Source organism: Anopheles arabiensis, chromosome 3 (assembly GCF_016920715.1).
Source record: "Anopheles arabiensis isolate DONGOLA chromosome 3, AaraD3, whole genome shotgun sequence".
Taxonomy (NCBI): Eukaryota; Metazoa; Arthropoda; class Insecta; order Diptera; family Culicidae; genus Anopheles; species Anopheles arabiensis.
This window is the reverse complement of record NC_053518.1, coordinates 80,513,725-80,539,055: the sequence shown is the minus strand read 5'-3', so window position 1 is coordinate 80,539,055 and position 25,331 is coordinate 80,513,725. Positions and strand designations below refer to the sequence as shown.

Genomic DNA, 25,331 nt, shown 5'->3' with positions numbered 1-25,331 from the left:
TACAGGTCCTGGTGATGGACAACGGCGAGCCACAGCTATCGTCGACGACGCGCGTCGTCGTGCAGGTCGAGGACGTTAACGACCACGCGCCCGAGTTCGATCAGAAAATGTACAAAGTGCAGATACCGGCGAACGCCAAAATCGATCAGCCACTGTTTCAGGTAAGTTCGCCACTGCCTCCTTTGCCGCCTGTTCGAATGTTCCGGTATGTCCGTTGTGGCGATCGTTATTTCGCAATCCGCACTGTGCCGGCACCGATAATGAGGGGACCGGAGGATGGTGCCGGAAGGTTTAATTTTGAGTGAGCGGATTGTCAAATAATTATCGCCGAAAGTGCATCCCCTTTATGTGTTGGTTGTTTTTTTTTTTTTTGGTTTGTTTCGTGTATTTTATTTTTATATACATCCACCATACTCACCTCACAACACGCATACACCACCGTACATCCGTAGTCATTGTGTGGGAAGCATAAAGCGCTCCCCTGCACTGTTCACTTCCCTACCCTGTGCAGCGAGGTATCCATTTTAACACAAACCAAATACACATTACCAAGCTCCCATCGTATGCTCTGCATGTCCTAGTTGTCGCGTAATCGGGCCGACCCCGGATCTATTAATCATTCCTGACACGCTGACAACGGGTGCGGGTGTGTGAGCGCTCGTTTGAATCGTTCCTGTCATACTGCATCGAAAGCGGCCCAGGCAACCAGCAGCTTTCTTGTGCCACATGCACGTGCATGCAAGGTGCTGCTAGGTCGGGGGGTATTATTAAGCCCGCTCCAACCCATCCATCCAAGTGAGAGGGCGGCATAATATTTCGTTACCATACATTTTGTTTGTACACTCCTTTTGGCTAACACCAACGCTGCAAACTAAAAAGCCCACACCACACAGACTCATAATGCTCTCTTTCTCGTAGTTGGTAGGATTTAGGCCACCACCGTCCCCTCCTAAAAGTAGACCAAATGTTGCGATTAAAACAGTTTTCCCACGTGATAATTTAGCCACGTGGCCGGTCGAAAGGATTTGCCAGAGTTTTCGAAACACCGCTTTGCCTACATTTTGGCGCAGCGGAGGGTTTTTGGCTATAAAAGCAGCAAGCAGCGAACCGAGATGGATCATAAAAATCTACCCACGTGGGGGGGTCCCTTTCGAGTTTTCGTGTGAATGTGTGTGTGTATATATGTGTCGACATATGCACACACACACATACACCAATTCTAGACGACATCAGGCAGTTTGATTGCAAAGCTGCTTTCATTTCGTGCGAATGTTGGGATTAGTTTCATAAAGCGTTAATCCTTTTTCAAGAGCGCGAGCGCGCGCGAGCGGACGGACAACGCCCGAAAATTTTCCACCCAAAATCTGCCCCGTTGCTGCAGGAGGATAGGGGTAGGAGGGGCAGGAGAAAAGAGTTGAAAATTGGCCTAAAATCTCCGGATGTAAGGGGCAACGGCTTCCCACCGGGCGTGGGTCTGCTATTGGGTTTCAGTTGAACTTTTGCACCCTCCGTTTTTGGGGGGAGGGACTCAAAAGTTTTTAGGCAGAGCACGGTAGCGCCAGAATTGTGTTTTTTGTTGTTATTATGTGAAAATAACCCGTAAAAGACGAACCGGTGCTATCGTGTTCAGATTTTCCCCAACAATTCGGCACCACCGCTGCTGCTGCTTTGGGTTTATGTGTTAGGTTTTGTTTTATTTTTCAATCACGTTCAAACATTCCTGTTTGTGGTTCAATTTTTCGGGGCAGTGTGCATGGGCCTAGTGACCGGCTCGGCTGGTCGAGGTCGAGGTCAACGGTACGGCTGGACATGGCGTCGTTCGGCTTGCAAACGATTACCGGGGCGGAGAATAGGCCCGGCACCGGTTGCACCACTCATTAAAATCTCATTTGGCAGAAAATAATAACATCCGGGTCTAATGGGCGACAACCCAGTACCATCGTTACGGTTTCTAGAGCGGTCACTAGCGTTGGCACTGATCTGATCATGGACCCGGTGGCTGTACAGACCATGAAGCCAATCCGTACCCTGTGGTGTTTGCGGTGCTGTTGCAGTGCTCGTGATGCACTTTTGCCCGTTTGGAAAATGTGCTCGACGGTGTTCGTGATCGGGTGGAAAGTTGTATCATTCGTTGCGATAACGAGATATGCTTTATACGATTATGTGTTTGTGTGCGGTACTAACACATTTTAATGTTAGCGATTGTTTGGATAAACCTTTGACACATTGGTAGGGTTTTTAATTTGAAGTTTAGCTGGCTTTCGTGTATGTTGTGTCAAGCATTAAATCAATAGCAAGATTAAAATAGCAGTGATCAATCGATTTTAAAACTGAAATGATTGGTTGAGAATTGGCTTACTGAAAATTACTAGGAAGGCACTTAAATTGTATCTTTTTCGTACAAAAATTCACCACGAACACGTATTGTGGATTTTTTTTGAGTAATAATGAATTTCCTCTGGAAATAGTCTTGTCCTAGCAACATTGCAAATATTTTTGAATTTAAATTTGAAAATGATGAGCAGATATGAGGAGAATAGATGATAAGCTCATAATTGGGAATTGTAGCATCATTTTACTCGCTCCAATTCGGCTGAAATCCCTAGAAGCCTTGCGTTTTGTTTATTTTTTTAAAGTCGCAAATTAAAATTCTGATCCATTATCAATATTGCTGCGAGTAGAGTGGACGGAAGTCCTTTCCCTGCCCATGCTCTGCCGAAGGCCTACAAACCGCCGAGTTTCAGGGTACCGCCAACGCACACATTCCTGCCCCGAATGCCCCGGCGTGATGAATAATTCAATCAACTACGGGTAATTAATTCCACTGCCGCTGCGCACACAGCGCCACAAGCGCGCCTCGATCCTCATTTAGGGGTACGCATTAAGTAATGAGCTGAATAAAACGGATGTATAACAAGCCGGGCGCCAAATAGAAGAAGCACTAGGGATAAAACATCAGCTCTTATACGCGCGCAAATGATTTATCGTTTGATGTTATTGATGTTGCTCCACCCGGCGAACGTTTGAGTTGGTTGTGTGTGTGTGTGTGTGTGTGTGTGTGTGTGTGTGTGTGTGTGTGTGTGTGTGTTTGTTGTTTTGTTTTTTGCTTCTCTCTTCCTGGTTTTCCATTAAGTTCCTCTCACACAGCCACACACCCAATGGTGACATTTTTATTCATTTGCCACTCGGGGTATGGGGCGGAACGTGGGCCGTAGTTTAGTTCTTCCACTGTCCCAGATAACAGCCTCGTCAGCGGCGGTGTGAAGAAGATGAAGTGACCGAACCCGAAACATTGGGGCCGTACGAATAAAACTCTTTCGGTTTGATTAATTGAATGATAAAGCGGGTGCCTCTCGCTCGCACTTGCGGGGCGCCGTGCACCGTTTCGTTCCGTCCTCGTCCCGGGCTACAGCAGTTGAATTTCAATTAGCACAGCAAAGGGAAAACTTTTCCACACCGACAAACCAACAAAACACGAGCCGGGTTTGGGGCTTCAGCTGTGGTCGATGTTTTTTTTGTCCTCTTTTGTGTGTGTGCGTTTTTTTTTTCTCGTCTTTGTAGTGAGCCACCAGGCGTCTCCACTGCCGCTGGTCGAATCGAAGATTGATGCGTCCGGATATTGGCTGTGGTTGCGGGCGATAGTAGTAATTATGATAAGAGAAGTCATTTTACGGATCGTCGCATCCTGCCAGGACACACTTGACATTTGCTAGTGGAGTGTACGTTCATGTGCTGGCCTTTCATGTGTCCCTTTTTTGTTGTTCTTGGTTTCCATTTCCCATTGAAACGGAAGTAATTAAAGTACTGCAGCTGGGTGCTGAAGCGTTTCCTTTAAAGCAAGTATCATGGCAGTGTTTGCTCAAAACGTTTGCTACCTTCTTACTGAAGCACTTCGGGCCCTCCAATTTAATCACAAACTAAAACAAACAACACAAACAACACCCTCCCGTTGTTGGTGGGGGTTTTGGTTCCTTTTTATTACGCAAACCACCCGCAAGCCCGTCTTAAAATAAATCCAGCAGTGTGCAACCCTTGTCCGCCCGGTGGCTGGTTTATTTTAGAAAGCTTCGCCTTCGTAGAAAAGCAACTCCTCCTAAGCAAGGCGTTTCGATACGAACGAAAGAGTTTGCTTCCGTTTGCGTTTCGGTGTAAATATTCCTCTTTCAGCCTTTGCACACATTGTTTTGCTCCCTTTCTCTCTCTCTCTCTCTCTCTCTCTCTCTCTCTCTCTCATTTTTTTCTCTTTGTTATTCAACGCATGATGAAAATAAATCAACCAAACATAATTGTGCTCCTGCTCACAATTTAGCTGGCAAACGAACGCTCGCCCAGGACTCGACTTCAATTTTTCTGGTGCGCTCTTTCGCTCGTTAATTACAAAATGCTGCTAAATTATGCAAAATGTCTACACGAATGCCAGCCCGTCCACATATCTTAATGTGTGCGTGTAGATGTGTATGTGTATGATGTTTGCCACAATATTCCCGTGGGCAATATATTTTCTTTTCCAGCCGTTTGCCGCTTTCATTTTGACTGTCTGCTTTGGTTCGGAATTTTCCGTTCCACGATGGGAATGGGCCCAAACTAAACGCATACGGGATGAAAAGTAACAATGCTGCTGGGAGAGCGTCGAAGAGAAGGCCAGTTTTGCATAATGTATGCGACTTACCTGCCCGCAAACTGCGTAGGAATGACTGCATACATGCACGCCTCAGCCAGCGGTCATGGAGATCACTATGTGTGGTACAGGGTGTGCGCTGTGAAGCTGCCGGTGTACACATCATTTGACAGCATTGTTTTTACAAGCCGGCATGTGTAGTGACTTAACGTGGGATAATGAAGCATGGTTTTGTGTTGGTGAAGGGGATTTTTCTCCCCCTTAGATCAAAGCTACTGATCGTTTATGCTATTCAAGCTAGAAGTTTCTTGTTGGTGGATAGATGGTCCGCAGCACGTTACATTATGCAGATATCAATTATGTGTTAGAAAATTCTAAATTTACTCACCGCAAGCAAAACGCCAATTTCTGTTTAACCTTTCCCGGAATCACGTTTAATTCACTGCAGCTGCCTGGAGGGATAGTGTGATGGGTTGGTGAAATTGATTTACACACATAATGTCAGTTACATTCGAAAGCTACCAGAACTACTTCGGGGAAGTGAGCTTCCAGACATGATTGTAGTGTTGCTCCTGATAGTCAATCAAATCCATTGTCAAGAAGCATGAGATATTAAATGACTTCCAGGAACATCAGTTTTGTTTTTCGATTTATCTTTACTAATTACCTCATTGCGTGCAATTACCTTGGTGCTAGATATTACGATTGATTACTTTACAAAGCACTTTTGGCTGAAGAAACTTATAATGAACGTATGTTTCGATAGTATCAACATGTTACATGCGATACATGCTGATTGCTTTTATTCAACCTTTCATCGTAAATCTTTGATGCGCCTGAATGTCTGCAATTTGTTGTTTCTTTTTTTAAAGGTTTATTAAAACATAATTTAATAAAATTCGGTTCCAACATAATTCATAAATGCTAGAATTGTATATATCATCATCCATTATAAAGACAAACAAGGGTTTTTTCCTTAAATTCAAGGTAAAACTCTAACCTAAATTCGCTAAACTAAAAAAAAGGTAGAAGAGACATTAAGTATACTTTTAGGCGCTTCTCATTAATGAAAACTATACAGTGCACTTCATAACCTCCTGAATGTATGCATTTCTTATTACATCTACCAGTTATTCAGATGGTTCAGATCGAGCAAGTAATTTAATGCGCCTGTAAAACTATCAGCAAAGCATTGGAACTGACATAAAATTAATCCTTTTCCCGTACTTTGCTCTCTCCCTATGACATTTCCCACATCCACGTACATTCTAAAGAACTTTCCACGGAAAAGGTACGAGCAGGAGATTACTTGGAATATTACTAGCGAAACTATCAGCTCGCACACAATGAAGGTTGCCTTGGCATCGCCAGTTCGTTTGGCTTAACTACGTCAGCTCAATGAGCAGCGAATGGCAGAACAACGACTGTCATTTCCATTTCCGACGAAGTCAACCTGTCTGGCCGTGTGCGACGCTTGCTGTATGCACTGCGCCCGAAGGACACGACCGCTAGAAAGACTATCGATTCTCATTTTTCTTGCCCGCCTTCACGAGCATTCCACCATGTTGATAATGCCGTTGGAAGGCTAGTAACAGGATGGCCGGTTTGCATCTGTACGGTTCCGTTTGAGTTCGATTTTTTGTTGTTGTTATGGTGTTATAGATGCTGTTGTCGGTACTATCTTGCTATCCATATTCTTCACCCGGCGGTGCGGTGGAATGCGATGTCAATCCAATGACAATGAAGGCGATAATCACGGTTACAATGACACTGCTGACAGCCTGCCCATTTATCTCGAGCTGTGTGTGTGTGTGTGTCTGCATCCTTGCCGTCCGGTCGCATCGAATCACGATTGCTTTTTGACGATGATTATGATCTGTGCATAATAGGGATGCTGATGATGATGATGATGATGGTGAAGTTGCCGACCATGGTGCTGCTATGCGGTGGTTCTTCGGTCATTTTACCTCTCACATCCCGCCCGTCGAACAACGATGGAGCTTCTCTGACAGCTCGGCGGGAAAATGGGTTTTAATGATAGCCTTTTCTGCGTTCAAGTGCACACCACCGAGTGCACGTCAGGTGTGCGTGGCAGTAATTTGGTGCTGCCGATGGTAGTTCCGAGGAAAATTAATTACTGGTACCGTCCGGGCCTGGGTACGCTGAAGAGGATTGAAACCAGAGAGAGATAGATATAGAGAGATAGATAGAGAGAGAGAGATAGAGAGAGAGAGTATCTTTGTTTCGATATAATGCACTTTAATCACTTTACAATTGAGTCTGGTGTGATAGATCGATGTTTATCTTCGCCAGTTCGTACATAAAGACACAGGAAAGAAAGTTAGGCTGAAGCGATCAATGTCGATATTTGCTCGTATGATATGTTATACCAATTATGTGTAGACAAGGGTGCAAGTGTTTACCGTATGTGAATTATTCTGTGCAAAATATGACAATTCTTGCCAAGCGTGACTATTTAGTTTTGATTGGTTTGGATCGGTTTTTTTTTCAATTGGTTCGCAAAACCAATACAGAATTTAAAACATCATTGTGGGGATTCACATTTGAATAAAAACATTGCATGCTTTTAGGCGCTCCTGCTATGGACCATTCTGAATCTATATATTTGTAAGGCATTTTCAGAAGTTTCCAATTATTCATTTTATTCATGACCATAACATTCATCACTGTTTCATTACTTTTGCTCCCACACATCTTATACATTATCTTGTCTTATTGTGCATCGTTTTAATTTTAATTACAACATCTCGAATGCATAGTACAATCATGTTTAAATCATTCAATGTACCACTTGCTCGGTTCTCACTGCACGATGATTCACTGTCTTGCTGGGAAATTACTGTTTAGCAATATGTTGTTTCTTTCAAATGAAACTTGAATTACACAAATCTCTTAACACACTATCTCTCTGTATTATGATCTTTTTTCCCCCTTCTACACACGTGATATTCGTGACACAAAACCACGACCACCTCCGGTACAACAACATCAACATCTGCCACGGGGCTGCTACAACACTCTGTGTGTGTGTGTGTTTGTATCGATGCCAACACATCGACTCCACACACCAAACCACAAAATTTCTGCATTTCTCTTCGCTTCGAAACCGTATTCCTGTTTCACGATGGTGAATCATATGGCGCTTATTCAATAATATATCCTACACAACTCAAAACGACATCACTCGTAACGAAATTGCACAAAATCGGGGCTACGATTGTCGTCAAACCCACATCACGGTACCGCACGCGCGCTTTCGCTTCTCACACACACACGCAGAACGATTACGCTAGCAGTGGCTACGAACCGCCGGAGCTGGAACTGACCGAACCGATGCTGTCCGATCCGGACGTCGGGCTGGACGATGCGGCCACGTGGGAATCGTTTCCGGAGAAAAACTTCAACGATCTGCAAGTCATCTTTCGGGTAATGATGGCGAACATTGTTTCTCTTCTCTTTGTCTCTCTCATTTCTCGGCGTCTTTAATTGTTTGCTGGTTTAATTTGGTCGTGTATAGTGTCGCTTTGGTTGTATGCATTTTCTACCTGTTATTGGGCTTTATTTATTTATTTATTTATTTATGAAAGCTATTTAAACAGTAATATTAATTACAAAATCAAATTCAAAGTATTTTCGTTTTACAAATGCTTCATGTAGGGTAAAGCTTATAGAGCAATTTATTTCACATTGTTGAGCTTATCGTAGAGATTCCTTTTTATTGGCTTCTTTGCTTCTACTGTCCTTCAATGTTCAATCAAAAACAGCTTTTTATGGCATTTTTTTATGGCAATTGTTTGCACAAGCTTGTGTGCATTTGATTCGAATACTCCTAAAAGTATGCAATTTGCTTGTTGAGCTGTTTGTTATTGCACTTCTTTTACTTTTTTAGGTAAATATTTCAATACAAATGCTGTTTGTTTCACGTTTGCTTTATTGGTAACAAATCTATACTCGTATAATCTATATGTGTATTTTTTACTATCGTTGCTTATTTATTTGTTTATGCGATACTCTTCCATTTATGAATGAATTAATAAGATGTTTTTCACCGGAAGTATCTTCCAAGCTTCTCATCCAATCGAATCGACATGCATCGAGAATAAGAGATGAACCCATCTTCGAAATAAATTAAACCATTTCGTATATTTTTATCACACTTTCATGGGGAGATGGAGCAATGATTAGTTATTACGACGCCCCATCAGCAATCCCCTTGCAATGAAGAACCTCGTTACACCTGTTTATTATGTCGTGCTTATAAATATATCAGGTTACCGTGCAGAAAAGTCCACAGAAAAGCACCACGCTGTCGTAAATGTTGTTTACCAACAAGGACCAAACTGCTGACACAACATTATGGTGTGAAATTGTGGAAAAAGAGACGTTCCCATATCTGCTGTTCTCAGCATTTATGAAGAAACGTACGTGCGCTCGTGCCAATAATTGCCATAAACTTTCGCCGCTGCCACGCGATAGTGCGGTTCAGAAGTTTTTGGGGTGCACTTGGGGTGCCACTGCCGAAGTACCCCGGACGAGCAACTAATGAACGATATCATCGGGCACAATGTGCCGCGCAGCTCTTATACTAACCTCGGAAGTATTGCAGCCATCGGTTGCGAAAGCTGGCCAAAAACTTTTTGAGCTACCGCGTTTGCGACCTGATTCGATTAAACGATGCCGCTCATAAGAAGACTAAATTATTTCTCAAAACTGCCTGCATCCAACAGGCGGCAAACGGAGATTGTGATGTCCTTTTTTTGTGTTGTATCTTATTTCCTTCTTCTGTCAGTGAATGTTCTCTTCCCTCTCCAATGAGGGAAGTAATCGTAGCATGAAATTTGCTAAGAAGAGTCAGTTGTACTTCATGATAAGCTTCTTCCGACCATAGAATTACCTCAAGATATGTGACTCATGTTTGTCCCTGCTTGCTTGGTTTTGATATCGAAAAATGGCAAACGGCAAAGGTGGCCTGCCTGCCGGCAAACTTGCGTTGCCAGTGCTTCGTCACCACAGCTTCGAACAGCATACGCAAACTGGAACCGATTTGGCTTCCATCGCAGCAAAAAGCGATGATCAACCACAAATTTTATATCCCATCAGTGTCAGCTTAGCTTTTCTTGCAAACTATTTCCCGCATCCCCCGTCCGGAACGTTATTATCGTGTGTGTGTGTGTGTGTGTGTGTGTGTGATGTCTCCTTCCATGAGGACCCTTTGCAACGAGGTTGCGATGGTAGAGAGGTTTTTAGGGTGGTACGCACGGTAACGCACGACTTCCAGCGGAACGGTAACGACGTCCACACGACCACAAGAAGACATGAGCAACTCAAGGATCCGGTTACGGTCGGTAAAGTGCATGTATATCGTATCACAAACCACACACACACACACACACACGCACCGTAGAGAGGGACACTGGGGCGACTTAAGAAATTGTTGGGCAGGTGTCCTTTGCAATGTACACCGCTCAATGCTTGGACATTCCTGTGCGCCCTAGTTCTTCCGCACACACTGATGACTTTCCATCGGTCGTGCTTGATTGGTTTTTCGTAGTAGTGCGCACTGCATTTGAAGGGAGGTTTTTTATTCTGTTACTTGCCCCTTACTTGCTTGCTATGAAAACGTCCCGAACGGACATTGGAAACATACTGACAATCGATGTGGTGTGCGGTTCGGAAAATGCGTTTGGAATCCTTACCTAAAATACCGATTACAAACCGACTTGTGGTTTAGCAGATTTTGTGTGGATTCTTGTGGGTTTTTCTGTGGCAAGGTATATCGTACAACGATCGAATGTTACGGTCCAACTCGTAGGTCTTCCTGCTTGGAATACTTTAGTAAATGACTTGGTACATGGTTCTCGGGAAGGGAGAGAAAATCGTTACATTTTCCCATTAATTCTAACCTCATCCGAGTGCAGCAATGTTGGATAAGCGCGACAAAGCCATTGTTTGTGAAATTAATCCTGCAAATCAAGTGCACCGCGCATTCGACGATGATACAAAACGTTTCTGGCGTAGTGTGAAATTACTTCCCCACTCTGGAGCCCACCTGTCAAACAAACGGGGGTCGAAGCAAATTAATTTCCTCATTTGTGTGACGTTCAGTCTGTGGGGGACTGTTCGTTACATTTTGTATGATTGACGGCGCTCCCCTTCCGTACCACTGATCGATCTTCTTCGATGACCACAGTAGCAAGCACGACCATTTTGGCTCGGCCGAGACACCGAAATATGAAGCAGATTGTTTTTTATTATTTATGTGCCATTTTGATTGGACACACACACACATCACATGTGTCACGCGATGCAGTGTCATCACACTGAGCCCTCAGCTTGACATATAAGCGTGGCTGTCAGTATGGCTTCCAGTTGGAAAAGCAAAAAAAAAAGACATACAACAGCAACTACACAGCCCCTAATCAAAACCACCACTGAAGCATCCAACACCCCTATATGTCTCTCTCTTTAATCACTTCCAATTAACGCAGCCGTACTCAAATTACGAGCGTCAAATCTGCATCGATTAAACATTTATATTCAATCGGTGGGACGTCAGGGGAAAGGCAAAGCACACCAGCACAAGGGTCAGATGGCATTGCGCAGCCATCTCGCAACACACACTCACGCCAATTCGTAACGCTTCTATCGCCAACCGAGGGTGCTGCATTGTTGCTGCGTTGACATTTATTTCTATGACAGATTTACGGTTGACTGATTTGACCCCGCGCCCTTTCGACATCGCTCCCCCGCCCGGTGGCGTCCGACGGAACGGTCAGTCACTGTCACTGTTTTGCTGACGGTATGGTTTAGACGTCGGTGTCGGTGGTGATGGTGAGCTGGGGAGCATGCTTAGCGCGCCCAATTCACCCTTCATCATTATAATACGCTCGGCAGTCATTGTTTGGCTGCCCGGTCTGGTTCCGATTTGGGTGCAATCCTTCCAGCGACAGCGTAAATAACATGTAACATGATACGCATTCATAGTAGTTGCAAACAGGCCCTTGTGTTGCAAACAGAGGGACATTGTTGGCTTTAGTTTATGCTTACAGTATTGTGTTGTTTGGCCGCGTCAATGCGATCGTTTAACCTTTTGCGTGAGTCATCGTTTCCTGGAGCGCGGATTGTACAGTGTAATCCATGAGCTGTGTGTTTACCTGATGAAATTAATCGTTACAACAACATAGTGAATAAGCACGGGGCACGCTGTTGTTTCGGTAGCCATGGGGTACCATCATGTATACGAGTACCATCATGACGACAGGTAATTTTGTGCCTGTTTTTTTGTCTTTTTTACCAAATAACCGAATCAAAGATCATGTTGCATCCTGGATATTGAATCTGAATCCTCACTGCATCCAATTACACAAGCACTTTGGTTTAGAAATGTTGACAAATTTACATATTGCAGTTCATAGAGTATAACACATCCACCCGTAGCAAGGATTGACTATCTGGCTGCGTGGTTATGAATTAAGTCTCGAAAGCCTGTATAGGCCAGCTTGTCCGCGTCGTAGAACGTTACGCCAAATAGAAGAAGAGTATAACACTAGTTGAAGTTAACATAATCGTAGTTGATTTTTTTTTGGTTTTTATTTCAATAAAAAAAGTCTTCCTAAAAATAAATCAAATTCTAAAGCCAACAAAACACTTTGTTTTTGCATAAAATGGAAATTGTTTTGCCACATCAATTGAAACATTCGATTGGAAGACGTTTCCAATTACCACCATAATGCTACCCCTTAATGAGATTCAAACATTTACATCAAAAATTGAATTCGATTCGCGGAATTCGCGTAAATTCAAATGCAATTTCCCCCGTTTTCCATGGCAGCCGTTCGCGTTAACTCGTATTTTCCTATTCATCTCAACAACTCTATGCTTCGTGGAAAACCATTCTAGACAGCGTTAGGTACATCCGAGCGACTCCTACCAACACTCAAGCACAACTATTTAATTCACTTTATCTTCCGCGACTGCTGAAACAAACAGCTGCGGGTTTGTGCGTCTCCGTCTGACAATAAGTCAATTTATTCCATTATTCAATCTCTCTAACGATGTAGAAAGACAGCAACACACACACACACTGAACCGGTTGCGCGTATGGATAGAACATGCCTGCCTCGATTTACCTTGCGTCCTTACCGTGGAAGTGTGTATGTGTGTGTGTGTGTGTTTATGCTCAAAAGCATAATTATTTCATTCTTTGCTCTCGACATCGGTCGGTTTTGCTCGCTGTGTCGGTGGAAGTGTGTCTCAAAAAGGCTGCTGATTAATTCAATTATGTCGATTCTTTGCTCGCGTGTCTTAAATCCAGCGAAGCGAGAAAGTACGCGAATAGGATTTGTGTCTACGTTGTTTATGCGGGATTTTCTGCTTGCGTTTTGCGTAGTTTTACTCTTCCGCGTTTTCTTAGCACATGTGTGCTTCACATACTTGCAGCAGCGCATTTGAGTGGGTGCTTGGTGCTTGGTGTTCTGCTGAAGACCTTAATTAGGGTGCTATTCAGCGACTAGCGACTAATGGTCGTTCATTCAGTCATTATAAATGTGCTTCCTTTATTATCATACAGTAATTACCTGCACAAGTTCTGCTCTAAATGGGTTACTCATCATGTAAGACGTGTAATGTAGGCCTCAAATCAAGGTTAGGTTTGTATATAAAAGGAGTTTATTGAAATAGACTTTAAATTTCTGTAAAATAAAGCTGTCCTGTTTAAACCCACCGTTATCATAACCGAATTTACACTGCGCAAAATCCTCGATCGGACTTTAAGCATTTGTCCCTGATCCTTAAATATTTACCCAACTACTGGAGCATTTTAGAGCTCACCGCTGACAAATGTGGCACCGTTTTTTTTTTTTTTTTGTTTAGTGCGCATAAGTTTGGCCCACGTCAATCTTGCCTCTAAAGCCGGTGTTTGAATCTAGTAATACAATAACCGAAAGGCATCCCGAAAAGAAATGTTAATCCCTAGGATGGACTGTTTTTGTACCGATAAAAGCGGAAGAAGACACATCTAAAGCTAAATCGAATAAACCTTACCTAACCTAAGTTAACTTTTCATTTTTATTCCATTCAATGCTCCATACTGTTGTGTGCCGTTCCCTTTTGCCTTCACCGAAGGGTCCGGCTTGAAAATTTGGGTTCCCTCTCTCTTTTTTTTTCTTCCTACCGCTACGTGTGTCGCCTTCATCAGTGTCAATCAAAATGAGGATTTGGCACGGAAAGGACCAATAAATTATGCATGAAAAATGACATGCTCCCGCCGGCTGTCCAAACGCGGTCAGCAGTTGCTGCTGGGTGGGCAGGAACAAAAATGGAAGGATGTGCAAGGAAATGTTGAAAGGTTTTTTTCTTCTTAATGTGTTTTTTTTGTTAAGGACACATCCCCTACACGCACTGCGACAGGGGGTAGTACGACGCATCATGCATCCTTGAGCGAGCATCTCGTTGACTTTTAAGCTAAGAGCTCCCGTGTTTTTGGGGCGCATAGAATATAGAAGTCGTTAAAGCATTTTTCGACTATGTGAGGTAGCTTTGTAAAGAAAATACGGAGCTCGTCTTAAGAAGCGGGACTGCTTTTCATCCCTATCCCCTCCCGCGTGTAACACATTTTTGAAAAGAAGCTTAGATTGAAAAGCTTTATTCAGCCTCATCCTGACTCCGGGACTGATGTGTTCGCGGAAAAGGTCGTGCTTTTATGTAGTAAATAAACTCTTTTTAACTGTCGCTGCGTGACCCTTCCAGAAAAGGCCAAATTACCATAAGCGTAAATCCTTCGCAAATGCAATAAACATGGAAACGCTATGCTGAGTCTAATAAGGGTAAGCGGCATGGTTCCTAGAAGAAGCAGAAAAAAACTATTCCAAAAGACTTAACCCTTATTTACAGCATTAAAAATGGTAAAAGTTTTCGCCTAGATTGTGTTATCGAATACCAATATTCACACTACCTTTAAGATTCGATAGCCACGACCATGAACGAGCTAGCAGATAGTGCGAATGTTTTCATCGAATTATCCATTTTCCATCAAATGGATTATGCTTTAAAGTTTATTTAAGTGAATAAAATTAGTCATAAAAAACGAAAAGAAAAGGGTTGGAGTTTACCACATTCTCAGATAAAAGGAAACCCGTTTCTAATACCTAAGTAAGAACTCCTCATTCTCCACCCTGCATAAAGTCCTGCAATGTGGGTCAAGTTGCCATTTTCGCTAATGTTGTTTTTATTTTCGCGCTCTCTCTCTCTGTGTATAAAATCCAATTGGAAATAAAAACAAGTTAGAATACGACAACTTTACGAGGACAATAAATCGGAATTGCGCGATACAAAACCGCTCGCCAGGTGCAGAGGCTGCTCAAAATGCATTGACTGTGGAAAAATTCAATGCATAGCGAAGCAGGCGTTCAAAGTCTTTCGACTTCGGGCGGTTTTTATTCTCACATCTTGCAAAGGTGGCAAAGTAGATGGATTCAATTGTCGCAAATAAAAAGCTTACCATATAAATAAGACAATATTTGAAAAGTATCCCATTCCCGAAGCTCACAGTGCCGGAATTGAAAAGCCCCAGGTCCCAGTAGTCCCCCTTCCGTCCGTCCGTCAGTGTGGCTCAAGCCGTTTGGCAAGCGAGTGTAGAATGAAGTATGCAATTTCCCACCATTTTTGAATCCGCACCGCTTACCCCGCGACGTGCGGGCGGTGGCACAATATGCATGGCGCCCCCGGCGCAAAGCACACCCCGGTGCGCTGATCCCCGGGACGTGTGCAGAGTAGGCATGTGTAAAATGAACGAGAATCGCACCGTTCGAACAGTTCGGTAAAGGGAACGAGCGAACGAGATTCATAAAAAAAAGAACGACCAGGACTTTTGAAAGTGTATTGGTGGAAAAACTGACTACACCGAACGCGTTCGAACGTGTCGCTCAGTGTTCGACGCCACACAGGCTAGCTGGTAATGAATACCCGCAAAAACGTATATCCTTCTTGCTCTTTCTTGCCTCATGCGAACGGGTTCGTCAGTGTTCGATACGTGTTCTGTTGGTGTGCTAGTCGTACCTATACAATTGAATCGAACGCGTCCGTTCGAACGGAATCGTCAGTGTTCGATACGTGTTCTGTTGGTGTAGAAATCGTATCTATACGATTGAATTCATCGAACGCGTTCGAACGGGTTCGTCAGTGTTCGATACGTGTTCTGTTGGTGTGCTAGTCGTACCTATACAATTGAATCGAACGCGTCCGTTCGAACGGAATCGTCAGTGTTCGATACGTGTTCTGTTGGTGTGCTAGTCGTACCTATACAATTGAATCGAACGCGTCCGTTCGAACGGAATCGTCAGTGTTCGATACGTGTTCTGTTGGTGTGCTAGTCGTACCTATACAATTGAATCGAACGCGTCCGTTCGAACGGAATCGTCAGTGTTCGATACGTGTTCTGTTGGTGTAGAAATCGTATCTATACGATTGAATTCATCGAACGCGTTCGAACGGGTTCGTCAGTGTTCGATACGTGTTCTGTTGGTGTGCTAGTCGTACCTATACAATTGAATCGAACGCGTCCGTTCGAACGGAATCGTCAGTGTTCGATACGTGTTCTGTTGGTGTGGAAGTCGCACCTATACCATTGAAACGAACGCGCCCGTTCGAACGGGTTCGTTAGTGTTCTTTTGGTGTGGAAAACGTACGTACACAACTTAACTGATTTCATCATTTTGACCCAGAGTTACACAGCATATTGTATTGAGCGTGTATGATATTGTGTATGACAAGGTGTAGGTAAGTGTTAAGAATATTGGTGACATTTTTGCGTCTATTTTGCGTCTTTGCTCAGTTATGACAAACTTCTGCCAGAGAGCAGATAGGTCAAGTGCGTAATCGCTGTTAAAAACGTGGAATTGTTCTTAAAGCTCTTAGAGTTGTGTAGTGTTGAATTAGCATCAAATATAAGGTAACCAAAATATACTTAAAACATGAACAATATTTAACAGTGCGTTATGGTTCTAGATGGCTGAAAATTGTGGATACAAAAGTCCCATCTGGAATCATTTTAAAAAGATGGAAAAAGGCGCGAAATGCAAGTATTGCCTGGCAGTATTAAGCTTTTCGAAAAGTACTACTTCAAATTTGAAGCGTCATTTATTCACCAAACATCCAACAGTGCCTTACCTAAACCAGCCACCGCGAAACTCCCCAAATGATATAGCTAATGCTTCCGCATCGAATGAAACCCCAGCATCCGGTTCATGCTTGGATAATGAAGGCGAAACAAGTATTCCATCTTCAACGAACTCTATTTATAATTATTTACATAAACCAGTGAGTCAGGATACAAAAAGGCAGCTTGATAGGATGCTTTTAGATTTTATAACTAAGGAATGTCTTCCGTTTTCAATTGTCGAGAGTAAAGCATTCCAAAAATTCTTGCTTACACTTAATCCTAATTACACACTACCTAGTAGGAAGACGGTATCCAACGCATTATTGCCAAGTGTGTATAATGAAGAGATGGAAAAAGTTAAAAAAAATGTAGGATCAGCAAAAACTATTGCATTGACGTCGGATGGTTGGTCAAACATGAATAACATTAGCTTTCATGCACTGACTGCCCATTACATAGATGAGAGTCTTAAATTGCAATCAAAACTTCTTGAATGCTCTGAATTTAAAGGGTCGCATACAGGTTCTCAGATCGCCTCGTGGATCACCGAAGTTTTAAAAAAATTTGAAATAGAAAAAAAAGTAGTTGCCATAGTGACCGACAGCGCTAAAAATATGATAGCAGCTGCCAATAATTTAAATTTCCCACGTATACCTTGTTTTGCGCATAATCTAAATCTGATAGTACGAAACTCCATAGAAAAGTCTATCCTTACAACAGTTGATGAAGTTAAACGAGTGGTCATGCATTTTAAAAAAAGTAATATAGCATCAGAAATGCTTGCTTCAACTCAAAAAAAATTTAATCATGAAATACTTAAACTAAAAAAAGATGTCCCAACTAGATGGAACTCGTCATTTGACATGATGGACAGATTCATTAAAAATAAAATACCCATTCTTTCGTGCGTAGATAGCTTAAAAATGAAAACCAACTTGTCACCCACTGATTGGGTAATTATCGAGCAATCATTGGAGGCACTCAAATATTTTTCATCAGCAACTAAATTAGTTTCGGCGGAGAAACATACGACCCTTTCACACGTTGGCTTATTAGCTAATGTATTATTGCGTAAAACTTCAACTTTACTATTAAACAACGAATTAGTCCCAGAAGTAAAGACTTTGATATCTTTACTAGTTGAAAACACAGAAGAAAAACTTAAAGTGTATAGAGATAACCATCAAATTTGGAAAGCAATGTTCCTAGATCCACGTGTGATGAAAGCGGGGTTTCAGAATGAACCCGATAAACTAAAAAAAACACATGATTTGATACTAACGGATATGCTTCCCCTTCAGGAGAGCAAACAAATATCGGTAAGAGAGGATGCTTTCAAATCTAATACTGATGCAAACTTATTATATGGCGACATAGTGTGTCATTCTGAATTGGAAACATCTTATACTCTTAGGGAACTTGCGGAAGACGAAATTAATTTGTACCTTAAGGTAAATCCAATTGCAATGGAACGAGATCCTCTATCATGGTGGCAAGCAAATCGTATGAAATATCCAACATTGTACATTTTAGCAATGGAAAACCTTTGCATACCAGGTACTTCGGTGCCTTGTGAGAGAGTTTTCTCCAAAGCAGGCCAGATATTTTCAGAAAAACGAACAAGATTACTACCTAAAAAACTACACGAATTAGTTTTCTTACAACACAATTCATAATATATTCTTTTTATTTCTCCTCTTAGTAAGATAGTCAAGGTATAGTTGAGCTTTTTTTTTAATAAAATTTTTGTTAAGAGTTAATAATTGTTAAACATAATGAACTATGAAATAGTTTTAAACACAACTAAATGAATGATAAATTTTGCACTATGATATCAACTAGTATGTGTAAATATATTGTAAAATTGAAAATAAGACAACGCGTTTGTTAGTTACACTTCTTGTTTGCTTTTGGTTCACGCGCTGTTGAATACACTTCTGCAACTTTACTATGCAGCAATCATTGGTTAATGCAAATTAGTAATGTAGGCTAAATAACGAATCAATAATTTGTTAATAAAAAATCACGCAAGGGATATGGCTGGGTCATATTCAATAAAAAATGAACGATAGAATCGCCGTTCGCGTTCGGTTCTTTTTACTGAGCGAACTAGTACGCTCGCGATCGGTGAAAAGAATCGTTTTGCCCATGCCTAGTGCAGAGTGTTCCATTACACACTCGTACCAACCCCGAGCCCCCAGCCCAGTGAAATGATGTCACTTATGATTTTATGTTCGTCCGATGATGTGGCGCAAAGTGTCGCGGGAATCATGGGCAGGGTGACATTTCACCGAAAAAGCCTTTAAGGTTCGCACACGTTCACCGGGCGCTGTGAAGAATCACCAACCAACAGGAAGTAAAAAAAACGCAAGAAACCCCCTTAAGTACGTTCTCTCCCTTCCAGGACCTCGGGCAAACGCGCGAGAGTGCCGGAAGAATATGTTATGCCCGAAACGACCGCGTTCTAGCAGGGGAACGTGCGGAGGGACGTATTTGAGCGGCGCATACAAAAGCTATAAAAGGAAAATGCCTTGTCTCTCCGTGTCGTGTTGGTCGTGTTGAGGAAGTTTTCCGTCTTTTTTTTTCTCTTTCCATCTGTTTCTCTGTGCTGCGACACTTGTAGTCAGTTTTGAAAGATGTTCTGTACCCTTCGGAAAGGGAAGTACGATATAAACACGCGCAAATAGCATATTACTGGTTTACTCCGCAGCGGAACGTGGGCAAGGGTGGGCAAAGGAAGAGGATGATAGAAGCAAAGTCAACTCAATCCTGGAGAAAAGGCGTCGAATGTCAGGATGCTCTCCACACAACTCCCCGGGATATGAGTGTATCGTGCCCCGGTAACGACGATGATGACGAATGACTAGCCGGGGCTGGTTCGTTATCCACACTCCACCCGGGATAGTATAGGGGTAAACAAGGCAAAATAAGCACCCTTTAGCTAAGTATTATGTTACAGTAAGCTTAAATTCCAAGGCTCAATTTATTCATTTTAAGAACACCATGTAGTTGTTATAACTCGTTATTTAAAAAAAGCATAATAAGATTCAGTTTAGTGCAGGGAAAATGTTTTTTTTTCTCGGAATCAATTCCGGCTAGCTCCGATGTTTTCTTTAATCGATTCCGGATAGTAGATCTGGAATCAGTTTCCGGAATCGATTCCGGAATTGGAATCGGCTCCGGAATTGGTCCCAGAATTTGTTCCAGAATCGGCTCCGGAATCGAAATCGGCTCTGGAATCGGAATTGGCTCCGGAAGTGGAATTGGTTTCCGGAATAGGTTCCGGAATAGGCTCCGGAATAGGTTCCGGAATAGGCTCCGGAATAGGTTCCTGAATCAACCCTAGAATCGGAATTAGTTGCGGAAACGGCTCTGTAATAGGAATCGGTTCCGGAATCAAACGGAGTCGGTTTCGGGATCTCCATAAGAATATGCGTTTGGGACCAATGATGCTACGTATTGATAGCCGCAAAGAATCAAAATTACTTGTAAACGATTCATGCTCATGGAGATTTCCGGACTGGTATCGCTTATGAAACTTCTTGTTTCAATTAAAGAATTGATTCTAATTCCGGAGCTAATTCCATTTCTGGAGTTAATCCTGATTCCGTAACCGGGGCAAACTGCAATTTCCCGGTCGAATCCGAATCCGGAGCCGATTCTGATTCGGGAGCCGATTCCGATAGCGGAATCGATTCCGGAACCGACTCCGAAATCGGCCCCAGAGTCGACTCCAGAAAAGACTCCAAAATATAAATCAGCTCCGGAATTGATTACGAACACGAAATCGGAATCGGGCTGGTCCACATTTCAGGAAACGGGCGTAAAAGCTTTGACCATTACCCAAGCGCTATTGCAGTGGCCCATATTTCCCCAGTGTTCAGGTAATGTTGCTATTTTAATCCATATATTTGTGGAGATCATGTAATCAATGTAACAATAATCATTGTTTGTGGGAAATTGAAACGAATATTCATTAAACTGCTTCAGCTGTCCATATTGCCCCGCTTTCCCCTACGTACGTCGTCAGCGGATTGGATCCATGCATATGAATATGTACCCACAAAACAGTGTAGAGTAAGAGTGTACAGACCGAGCCAGACAACGGCGACACAAAAAAAACCCTCTTTTCCTATGCACAAACATGCACCCACTGGGTGTTAAATCTTCGCACGGGGACGATATATTGTTTCGTCGTTGTTCGCTCCTACCGCGAGCATATGGAGGTGGCAGAATGCAAAAGGGGCTGAAGAAATTGACTCGAGTTGAGCAAGCGACCCGGCGAGTAGTGCGAGTGTGGGATAAATTCTATTACGCTGAAATGTTTGCTATTTGTTTGCGAATGGAATACGCTTTCCGATATGATGTCAGCGGCAGGCTAACCCCGCTCCAAAGTGTGGGATCCTGTATGCGAATTGACTGGCGCAAAAACAAACAGGATATGAAAGAGAATGTATCAATTTAGAAGCGCAATTTGCTTCTACTCGACGGGTTTCATGCAAAAGCGCCGAGACAAGGGGCGAGACAATCCATCGTTTGCAGAGCATAGTGGTATGACAACATCAAAGGGAAATGGCACAATTCTGTGACTCAAAAGTTAATGAACCACGTTAACGTAGCTATTTTTAGAAAGCCAAAGTAGAAGAAGCTAGCATAAATAATGTCTTTATTAATGTAATGCTTATGCGTTTGTGCTTTGATTTTTCCCTCCAGCAAAACCGCTTCCAATCATTCCCAACCCGCTCACTAATGCGCCTTTTCATTATCTTTCGGTCCCATGCAGGTACTGGCAACGGATCAGGATATCGGCGAAAACGGTCGCGTCACGTACTCGATCAAGCCGGGCCGCGGGAAGGCGAAAAAGTTCCGCATCGATCCGGACACGGGCGTGATCTACGCGGCCCGCACGTTCGAGATCGACACCGAGTACGATCTGCTGGTGCGGGCGGAAGACCACGGCGTGCCGAAGCGCTCCCAGCAGGCGCGCGTCGTCGTGGCCGTCGTCGGTGTGCCGCTCGAGTCGGAGAACGCACCGGTGGTGAAGACGGGCGATCAGCACGTGGAGGTGACGGAGAGCGATGCGCCCGGCTACCTGGTGGCGCTGATCCAAGCGTCCGATGCCGACGGCGAGCAGGTCTGGTACGACATTGTGGGCGGCGACGAGCGGCACGAGTTCTACATCGGGCGGGACAATGGGAACGTGCTGCTGGCGAAGTATCTGGACTGGGAGCGGCAGCGTGAGTACAACATCACGATCAGCATCTCGGACGGGGTGCACATGGTGTACACGCAGCTGTACGTGTCGGTGATCGACATCAACGATCATCGGCCCGAGTTTACCGAGTCGGTGTACCGGGTGGACATTTCGGAGAACATCGAGGAGGGCATGGAGGTGCTGCAGCTGCACGCAACGGACGAGGACGAGGATAAGAAGCTGTTCTACAGCTTGCACGCGGCCAGGGATCCGGTATCGCTGAAGCTGTTCCGGGTGGATTCCGTCACCGGGAGCATCGTGATGGCGCACCGGCTCGATCGGGAAACGCTCGCCGAGCACGTGCTGATAGTGATTGTGAAGGATCAGGGTACGCCGGCGAAGCGCAACTACGCCACCGTCATCATTACCGTGCACGACCATAACGACCATGCGCCCGAGTTCACGACGAAGATCGTGCAGGGGAAGGTGTACGAGACGGCGGCGGTCGGGACGCAGGTGGTGCAGGTGTACGCGATCGATCGGGACGTGGGCGACAATGCGCAGATCGCGTACACGATCGTGAGCGGCAACATTGGCAACGTGTTCGGCATCGATCCGAGCATGGGCGTGATCAGTGTGGCGAAGCAGCTCGACATCAGCGCCCTGTCCGAGTACATGCTGCAGGTGAAGGCGACCGATGGTGGGAAGCCGCCGCTTTCCTCCCAGATCCCGGTGCACATCATGATCGGCATGGCGGACAACGCACCGCCCCGCTTCATCTCGGACGATCCGGCGGCGGAAATCTACGAAAACCAACCGATCGGCACGTTCGTCATACATCTGGAGGCACGCAGCACCTCGTCGCTGCTGTTCCAGATCATCGGCGGCAACGTGGGCGACATGTTCTTCATCAACCCGTCGACGGGCGTGATCACGACGAAGGACCAGCTCGACTACGAGCACAACAAGTTCTACAATTTGACGGTGCGCGCTACGAACATGGCGTCGGCGTCGGCCACCTGCTCGGTCACTATTAACGTGCTGGACCGCAACGACAACGTGCCGTACTTCGAGCAGCAGGTGTACTGGGGCGAGGTATCGGAGGCGGCCCCGATCGGGTCGCTCGTGTTGACGCTGTCGGAAGCACTGGCGCCGAACGTGAGCGGCAGTGCGATAACGGGCAATCATAATCATCTCGTGAACGCTTCGCTGCCGCTCGTGATCCGGGCGCGGGACGATGATTCCGGCCTGAATGCGCTGCTCCACTATGACATCCTGGATATGCTGCCGCGCAGGTACTTCCACATCGACTCGAGCACCGGCGCGATCAAAACGATCATGTTCCTGGACCACGAAAAGATCCCGTTCTTCAGCTTTCACGTCAAGGTAAGTGGTTTGTGGTGCGGAGAAGTGTGTGTGTGTGTGTTTTTTTTTATTAAACGTGTACCACATTGCCTTTTTGGTACGTTTTCTTTTGCCACAATTTCTTAGGTAACTGATCTCGGCAAGCCACGGCTGACGTCGGAACTGACCGCGGAAGTTCGCATCAACATCACGGACGTGAACGACTGTGCGCCGGCGTTCAGCCAGAGCGAGTACAACGTGACGCTGCTGCTGCCGACCTACGCCAACGTGGCCGTGCTGCAAGTGAACGCGACCGACGAGGACAGCTCGGAAAACTCCACCCTCCGGTACGACATCATCGAGGGCAATCGGGACGGTGTGTTCGCAATCGATGCCACCACCGGCATCATCACGACGCGGGACGTCGAAAGCATTGGCCCCGCCTACCGGCTAGCGGTGCGCGTCTCGGACGGCAAGTTCGCGAAGGTGGCGCAGGTGCACGTGAACGTCGAGACGTCCGAAAACTCGGGCCTCATCTTCCAGCGCCCGACGTACGAGGGTTCCATCATGGAGAACAGTACGAAAATCAGCACCGTCGCGGTGGTGAACGTGCTCGGCTCGACGCTGAACGAACACATCGAGTTTGCCATCCTCAACCCGACGGACATGTTTCAGATTGGGCTAACGTCCGGCGCGATCCAGACGACGGGCCGCAAGTTCGATCGGGAGGTGCGCGACAACTACGAGCTCATTGTGGAGGCCCGCTCCCAGCAGCCGGACCGGGAGAAACCGCGCGTCGCTCACGTCATCGTGAACGTGACGATACTGGACATCAACGACAACTGTCCGATGTTTGTGAACCTGCCGTACTACGCGGTCGTGTCGGTGGACGATCCGCGCGGCTCCGTCATCACGAAGGTGCACGCGCTCGACCTGGACAGCTTCGAGAATGGGGAGGTACGGTACGAGATGAAGCGCGGGCACGGCGAGCTGTTCAAGGTGGACCGCAAGACGGGCGAGGTGACGCTGAAGCAGACGCTCGAGGGCCACAACCGCGACTACGAGCTGCTGATATCGGCGTATGACGGCGGCATCACACCCTGCTCGACGGACGTTACCGTACATGTGAAGGTAAGAAATGGGTTTGCTTCTCACTCGTTGTTTTCTTTTTTTTTGCTTCTTCTTTTCACCACGCCGGAAGCATCCGCGTTCGAGCTCGGCGAGTCGGTTCAATCGGTCCATTCATGCGATGCCTCCCTGGGAAGACGCAACCCGTAATAAATCAGGAAGTTTTTCAAGAGGAACCTATTACCGTTCTTCAGCCACGGTATCGGCATTCAGTGTGTGTATGTGTGTTTCACCAAACAAACCCATCCCGGCCGGATCTCCGGCGAAGCGATGGGGTACGACCGGTTGGCCATCCCATCCCTTTGTTTGAGGTTTACTGTTACTGTTATCGCTCGTCCTTTTTCTCATCCCCATCTCCTTCTGTCAAGAGGTTCTTTCAGTTAGAATAACATTTTGTTGTAACACACCGCACACGCATGCCCCCTTGTTTTGGGTTTTTTTGGGGGGGTTCGTCTCCTAACCTTCCCGACGTGATACGAGCTTCATGAATCATGGACGTGTTCACACGTCCCATTGGCTGGAACGGATGGACGACGGAACAATCCTTTTTTTTTTTTTTGGTGGGGAGAAGGGTGTGTACACCCATTCAACATCACATCCTGCTGCAGCTGCTTATCATCGCCCCGGAGAGCTCCCTCCGGCATTTTGGGCAGCGACCTTTTCATCAGGTCGGAAACGATCAACCGTTGGAAGCATCCGTGCACGAACAGAGCACCCGGTTGCATGGCTCCCTCATATGTCTTCGTGTAACAGACTACTTGACTACGTACAATACGACCAAACTGTATGCCAATAAGCGTTAAGGTAACAACGGGGCCAAGCAGGTAGAGCAGGACCGCACGGAAGGATACGAAACATTTGGTTCGCTT

The 25,331-nt window shown here is 45.0% G+C and overlaps 2 protein-coding genes across 9 annotated transcripts in view; both read left to right on the top strand.

The window, feature by feature from the left end:
• The window catches only part of LOC120904136 (fat-like cadherin-related tumor suppressor homolog), a 262,216-nt gene that overhangs the window by 205,488 nt on the left and 31,397 nt on the right, over positions 1-25,331 (top strand). For 6 of the 8 annotated variants that reach the window (XM_040313924.1, XM_040313923.1, XM_040313927.1 and 3 more), the window contains 4 exons: positions 6-161; positions 7,919-8,065; positions 21,580-23,376; positions 23,482-24,465. In XM_040313924.1, coding sequence (XP_040169858.1) covers positions 6-161; positions 7,919-8,065; positions 21,580-23,376; positions 23,482-24,465 — 3,084 coding nt within the window. The remainder of the gene's footprint in view (positions 1-5; positions 162-7,918; positions 8,066-21,579; positions 23,377-23,481; positions 24,466-25,331) is intronic. The other 2 variants (XM_040313930.1, XM_040313928.1) reach the window with 1 other exon arrangement.
• On the top strand, positions 15,995-18,919 carry LOC120904137 (E3 SUMO-protein ligase ZBED1-like). Its single transcript, XM_040313931.1, has 2 exons — positions 15,995-16,586; positions 16,643-18,919. Exon 2 carries the CDS (start codon positions 16,643-16,645, stop codon positions 18,470-18,472), a length of 1,830 nt encoding a protein of 609 aa, XP_040169865.1. The 5' UTR covers positions 15,995-16,586; the 3' UTR covers positions 18,473-18,919.

Bases quoted from the DNA above. Each gene is read 5' to 3' on its own strand.
- LOC120904137 (XM_040313931.1), top strand. From the start codon at position 16,643: ATGGCTGAAAATTGTGGATACAAAAGTCCCATCTGGAATCATTTTAAA.